The following is a 7,390-nucleotide window of genomic DNA, read 5'->3' on the forward strand; positions in this document are numbered from 1 at the left end:
AAATACACTGATTTGTGGATATGCTCCAGCAGTTTTTTACTGCATGTCGAACAGGAGGTCTCAGGCAATGGCTTTTTCGTAAGATTACTGTTGAATAATGGTTACTTCATAAAACAAAATCTTGATTATTTATGAATAACAGCAGATATATTTATTATATGCATTGTATTTTAAATACAGAGAATGATAGTTTTCTTTGATGATAACCTACCAAAGTACCAATTAACCCGCCTTTTCACTTTCTAAAATTTAAACACTTACCACTTTTCATGACTCCAAAGTGCTGAATGCTCTCTAACAGGTCAGCTTGACCAGGAAACCCTAAACTTATTGAAACAGTGCTTTTCACATGAGCTCATTGCTTTTATTTCTCTCGCCAGCTCGCTCACTGGCGACCAGCGGACTCCCCAAAATCCAGGGAAGGTCGAGAAGGTATGCTCCCAAAGAACCCTGCACTACTCCATGGAGCTGATAGAGAGAAAAAACAATAATGACTGTGTTTATTTATTTTTAGTGCGCCGGTGGTTGGAGGTTTATTCTCGGAGCGGCTGTGAGCCTAGGGACACTCTGGTGGAGGTTTGGCGGGAGTTGCCGGGGGCAACGCACCATCTCTTCGTCCCGTCCTGTGTGTCAGTGAGGCGATGTGGTGGCTGCTGTGCTGACGAGGCCCTGGAGTGTGTTCCCTCGCTCACACACACTCTCACCATGGAGGTATACACGCAGACACACACTTTACCTGCCTCGGTGTAGATGATTGTCTGAAAACATGGAGATGATGTCTGAATCTTTTCTGATTTGTGTGCAGCTGATGAAAACCTCCTTCATGAAACACGAGCTCATTGAGCTGCCGTTCGTGGAGCACAGCCAGTGTGAGTGCAGGTAATAAAACACACTCTCTGAGCTCACGGTGTACCTGTTGTTCATGGACCTCAGTGCACCTTCATACTCACGCCGCCTGTTTTGTCTGTGTGCAGATTAAAAGAACAATTCCAGCCAACACCTACAAGGTAACACATTTTGTTTTTCACCTCTCTCCCTTCTTACCATTTTGATAACTCCTCATCTTTTCTTGCTTAACTGTGTGTGAGTGGGCTGTTGTTGTGAAACGTCATGTTCCATCATCTCTAATGACTTTATAAAAGCCTGTCTGTGACTCCATGCCCACTAATAATGCTCTTAACATTCTGCTGATGATTTTATTGATGAGGAGGAGGTCGTCAGGAGTTTTTCAGTTAACAACTGTTTCCATTCAACCCAACAAGCCAAATATGGTATTTACGTTTTTTTTACCGGGCGCTGACTTATCTGCAGAGGTTTTCATCTCCCCAAAACCAACGGATCTGGTGATTAAAATGATTAAGAACCCTGAATAAAACAACATCAGTGTTTCTCCTGTTCACCGGATGTCCTAGAGGGTCTGTGAGCTGAGCTAACATCTGCTCAGCTTTCTTCTCTGATAACTTAACATCTAGACGTGTCATGACTAAAATCCTCATCTGGTTAAAATATATAGTCAAAAACTACCAAGATCTTAAATGAGTATCATAAGTTTTGTTGACACAAAGGGGATATGACAGCATTGACAATCATTAATGGACCTTGAATAACCTTAAATGGGTTTTAACATTGGTGGAAATGTTTGGAATAATGTACGTATATAACTCAACAAAATAAATAACATTGGTCTTGTCATTTTTAGACATTTAATGCAGAAAGTTACATATTATACCCATAGACTGCATAAAAAATGGACGTAGCATCTCCGTCGAGGTCCGTTCTCAGAACTTGATCCAGTCGCCAGTTGCACTGATGTGACGTTGGGGAGGGAGATACGTCCATCTGGCTGACGTAGACCTCAGAGGTGAAGTGAGGGCCAGGTGTCCCCTAATTATTCATGAATTTTAACCTCCAATAAAATAAATACTAGCCTGGTACAAAGAAATTCATCCCCCTCAGTGTTGTCATGGAGATATGACCTAAACATACAGACTAGAATGTTTTTTGTACCAGGTCTTAAACAGGTTTAATTATGCTGTGAAAAAAAAACTGTTTAATATGGGGGTCAATGAGAAACTGCTCTATTATGAAACCTGCCCCTAGTGGATCGACCAGGAAATCGCTGTGGTTGGGGCTTGACTATACCTCTTAATGTAAAGATTCTGCAGGTTGATTTTAGAGCTTCAGATTTGTTTTCAGTGGACTAGAACATGATAGCAAACTGTTACGGTTCATTAGAAATCTCTGACTGAAGTCATCATAAACTGACCATCCAGCTCAGGCGATAGACGCCGTACTGTTTGCTGAGGTTCAGTTGGGACTGACAGCTGTACACTGTGGAAGGAACATTTCAGTTGGATCCCTGATGTTTGTTTGTGTACTTCATACTGGCAGGTCCGACCACACAATCATATGATTGCATCTTTAATGTTTATGTCCTCCTACTTCCTGTTAGGATGTGGACATAAATAAAGGATTCCAATGTATGTGTGTGTATGTTACCCTGTTCAGGTTTCATGTGTCTGTGTGACTGTTTGCCGAATCTCTGCATTTATTTGCGCATTTGTGTACATCCTCTACGCGTTGGTATAAATGTGTGTGAAAGTTTTCATGTGTGTGCGTGAGAATATTTGTTTCTGTGTGTGTGCCCCTCAGTGAGTTGGCATCTGTGTGACTCTCTCCCAGCATCCCCTGGGACGGCCCGCATCCTGTTGTCACCATAGCGATGATTTTATCTCCCCTGCCATGTGCTCCCTCACAGACGGGAGTAGAGTCACGCATCCATGATAGTCAATTAGAGCTCCTGAGACAACAGCAGCACTAACTCGGTTAATGTTGACAGAGCTACGCTGTCCCCATAATTTGATCGAGTTTAATGTGGTTTAAAGCTGATGGGATTAGAGCGACAGGGACGTTAAAGACAAAAACCAAAGCTGTAAGCACATGCACTTTGCTGTTGAGGCTACCAGCATACATTAAAGTACAACAGATTGTGCTCAATAAAGACTCAAAGTGATGAGAAGGAATGTGGTCAGAGCTCAGAGACTCAAAAGTGCAAAGCTACAGTAATGAGTGTTTCCAGAACTTCTTCTCAATTGTTTGAGATGTCTCTCTCTTCTCTTGATCGCCTACTCAGACATCAATGTTTTGGCAGGGGATGTCACAAAATACTAATCAGTGATTATTGGAGCCTCCTGGTCATCTTTTACTGCAAGAAACATGTAACTCAAGCTGCCAAATAAATGTTATGGATTTGAGTATAATATTTCCCTCTGAAATATAATGGAGTAGAAGCAAAGTACTCCTTTAAGTACAAGTTGTATCTGAGTACAGCACTTGAGTACTGGTCCTAAAACATTTAAAATATACATACTGGTATCAAAAACATCCAGTTATCCATAATTTATCTTATCATTGTCTCCCTTTGGTACTTTAAAAGACTTCAAATGATTGCGGCTAATATTAATAAGTTTGACTTAACAACAAACTCCGAGTAGCCCAGGATTCGTTTATTGTATTTGTATTGTGTTACTGTTATCTTTGCTTAAGTTTTATCCTGATATCTGTCCAAATAATTCATCGTTTTTCATTGTCTTCCTTTAGTGCCTTGGAGTTTTCGTTTAGCTCAAACTAGTAGTATATATATTTTATTAAGGTATATATGTTAAGTATATCAGTAGCTAAGAGAACCTATGTATATGGAAAATGAAAGTGATGAAAAGATGGATAAAGTTGCAAAATCAAATATAGATAACAGACAAATATCATAAGGTACTTATACTATACGGTATATAATATAAAATTTAAAGAAATATATTGATGTTAGAGATCCTATACAACAGGATGTGCAGTATGTGAAGCTCTCTGAAGTCACTGCTGTGAGCTTCCTATTTTGAAAAGGAGATTTATGTGTTTTTCGAAGGCCTACATGTTTGTTTTAAGGCATTACTTAAAAGCTACGTGTTTTTGTGAAATTAACATTTGCAGATGAAATATATTGGGGCCGGGTGGTGTTTGACATAATAATAAATAGATAATAAGAGCACATATGAAACCTGACTTCTGGTACCAATACTAAAATAACATACTGTCTTTTGATACCTTCCTTTGAGTAATATGAACTTGTTTTTCCACAAAACCCTTTTATCATCAGACAAAATAATCCAAACTTCTCAAATTTTAAAAGCTGAACTTTTCCTGAGATGACGAAAATTGGCGATATCAAGACTTTAGTCAGAAACTGTCCGATCAAAGAATACAGAAATGTACCTGGGACATGAAGCACGTTGGGTTCACATAAGGCTACGTTCAATATATATTCACATTTTTTAAACTCCCGACTGTTTAATGTGTTAACATTCAATTTGTCTGATATTCCCAGGCCCTATCTGAAGACAACAAGGACAGACAAGAAAAAGGAGAGAGGAAAGTCCAGACAAAAGACAACTGGAGCCATCAGAGCTGCGTATGTCAAATCTTCAATACACACATTGATTACAAGCCTTAAATTGATGTTTGCTTCTGTTTTTCCAGATACAGTCAGCCTCAGACTCAATGTTTGGATTAGAACAAAAACTAGGTTATCTGTTCTATATTATTACTGAAGGACAATTGGTTTTACAGCCACACAGCAGTCAAGGTCTCTCTCTCTCACACACACACTTACACACACACACTTACACACACACAGCTCTGAGACTGCAAAACACCAGGTTTATAACAATAATAAAAGAGTATGTAGCAACTATTCATTTGTATCTTTGCATTGACTGTGTTCAGTTTTATTACATATTATATAATTCATGACTGTAAACAAGGTCAGTTTCATTCAAGGACAATAGAAACATTTTGAAAGGATTCACCAAGTGTTACTGTGATCTGAGAGGAACAGGTGAGTTTAGGGCGTCTCTCTGCCACATGTACCATAATTCCCATGATTCAGCCCTGAGCAGTGAAGGATAAACGAGCTGGCTCTCTTTCTTACTATGCTTCCCCTTCAACTTGCTGTCAGTCATTTCCGGCCTCTGGAGGGAGGGGGGGGCAGAGGTGACTCGGTTTGGGTGTAATGTCCCTCAGCACCCATCCATCACTCAGAACAGGCTTTATTCAGACTCTGGCAGGGATGAAATCTGTGTAATTTGCTCCCAAATGCCACCTCCTCTGTCCATGCCAGCGACAGGCGTGGTCATCGGGGTCTGAATAAAGATGGCCCCTCTCTGCCTCATTAAGTAACTTCATTAAAGCCGCCAGCCTCCGGGGAAGGCTGAGGCAGAACCAGCTCCAGTTAATGGACCAACTGACGGAGGCAACTTTCTCAGACTCAGAGAAAGTACAGAGCGTCTAGAGGACAAACTGAAAGCCTCATAGGCAGCTAAGTGACTATAGCCATGGTAACGGACAGAAACACAGACCAATAGAAAGAGTAGAACGTTTGTCGGCAGCAAAGAAAACAGTATCCCACATTAGTCACACATCTCCCACACACACTACATTGTGTGGGTTTGTTTCAGACTGGAATCGCATGTTTAAACAAGCCTTGCGCTTCATTTTTAGCCTTGCCAGTGGCGTTGTGTGGGATCAATAGCAAAATCTTTTACACCCATTATAGATTCCATAGTCTGTCCATCCAACACTTTGAGCCACACTGAAGCACTGGAGCTGAGTGTTGTTCATGGTCCCCTCAGGGTGAAGCTACAGACTTGATGATCCCCTGACCTTTTATTTTAGCACCATAAAGTGGATGTTTTTGTTTTTAGATAAAGTGTCTTAATAATTATTGGATGAATTGTCATGAAATGTTAAAACATTCATGCTCCCCTCAATATAAATTAAAAACTTAACCCTTAAAGGTCCCATATTATGTGAGTTTTCAAGTTCATACTTCTATTTTGGGTTTCTACTAGAACATGTTTACACGCTTAAATGTTCAAAACACATTATTTTTCTCATCCTGTCTGTCTGTCTGAATATACCTGTATTCACACCGTCTGAAACGCTTCGTTTCACAACATCACAATCGTACAGAAGTCCTGATGGCTCATTTAAAGACACAGTTTCTGAATATGGCCCGTGTGCATTTCGAGTATTTTGATACTTTCACAGTATTTATAAAGCACCTCACCTGCTTCATAATAATAAAAAAAGACAATCTAACTTTTTATCATATGGGACCTTTAACGTTTCATCTTGCTCTACCATGAAATAATAACATTCCCCTCAACCTCAGCTGTGCTCTGTGTTTTGTGCAAATTATTAAATGTTAACATGCTAAACTAAGCTGTTGAACATCTTGAGCATTATATCTGCTAAACATGCTAGCATTGTTATTGTGAGCATGTTAGCACATTGACATTAGCATCGCTGTGCCTAAGTGCAGCCTTACAGTGCCAGTTGCATACCTATAGGTTGTTGTTCATCAATAACTGAATAAACTTTGCAATACCTCACTGTTCTTACACCCTTTTTCCTTCCATCCAGGACCCGTGCTCCGCAAAGTCTTCCTCCCCCATCCTCTCCTCCTCCTCCTCCTACACCATCACCCCCAGCCACCAGCCTCTCATCCTCTCCATCGCCTTCTCCGAGGCCCAGTTGCCGCCCCTGCAGAGGGAGGAAGTGGGCACTGGATGCGACGTCTTGTCATTGTCACTGCACCGTCAGAGCTGAGAGCTGCAGCCAGAAAAATCGGAAGCTCAACCCTCACCGCTGCAGGTCAGTCCACATGCAACCAAAACATAAAAATCTGTTGTATTAACTTTTCAAGAAAATCCTGTTTACTTACTCCCATTGCTCTTCTGTTGTGGTAAACCAACCCACAATCCATTTCCAATACAAATTTGGAAAATATCTAATCGGAGACTCTGAAAGTTGGACAGCTGATCAGAGTGGTTTGACTTTAATTGTAGGGTCAGTGCTTTGTTTCCACATGTTGAAGTGCCCTTGAACAAGACATTGAACCCCTAATTGCTCCCAAACTGGGTAAATTTGATGGAAAAAATGTTTTGAACTAGAACGTCAAGAGAAATTTCATCCACTTTATCACCAAACTCACATTGTGCATAATTACGCTAAAACTTCCCTCTCTTTATCGTTTATTGCTCCAGGTGTGACGCCATGAGGACTTGATGTGTGTGCTCCCTTTCTTTTCACCTCCTTCTTTTCACCAACCCCAGTTGATTCATCGCCCATTCTCAATGCCATGGAGCATGCGGACACTTGGACATCCAGTTAGCTCAAACTGAAGGAAATATTAGCGGAAACACACAAGAACCTATGGTAGCACTCTTAGTTAAGCAACAAGTGCAGCATTGAAGCCTGAATATCCATCTACATGTGTGTGTGTGTGTGTGCAAAGTTTCTGTCAGTCCATGTGTGCATTCATGTGTAGACATGTAAA

At 40.7% G+C, this 7,390-nt stretch overlaps 1 protein-coding gene across 1 annotated transcript in view; it reads left to right on the forward strand.

Moving 5' to 3' along the window:
• vegfba (vascular endothelial growth factor Ba) overlaps nucleotides 1-7,119 on the forward strand; it is a gene marked incomplete at both ends in the record, with an annotated part of 11,080 nt that extends 3,961 nt beyond the window's left edge. Inside the window, 7 exons of the mRNA XM_083914957.1 lie at nucleotides 381-432; nucleotides 515-711; nucleotides 806-879; nucleotides 975-1,007; nucleotides 4,379-4,462; nucleotides 6,475-6,705; nucleotides 7,098-7,119. Coding sequence (XP_083771083.1) covers nucleotides 381-432; nucleotides 515-711; nucleotides 806-879; nucleotides 975-1,007; nucleotides 4,379-4,462; nucleotides 6,475-6,705; nucleotides 7,098-7,119 — 693 coding nt within the window. The remainder of the gene's footprint in view (nucleotides 1-380; nucleotides 433-514; nucleotides 712-805; nucleotides 880-974; nucleotides 1,008-4,378; nucleotides 4,463-6,474; nucleotides 6,706-7,097) is intronic.
• Between the last annotated feature and the right edge of the window lie 271 nt (nucleotides 7,120-7,390).

Source organism: Echiichthys vipera (genome assembly GCF_963691815.1).
Source record: "Echiichthys vipera genome assembly, chromosome: 6".
Taxonomy (NCBI): Eukaryota; Metazoa; Chordata; class Actinopteri; order Perciformes; family Trachinidae; genus Echiichthys; species Echiichthys vipera.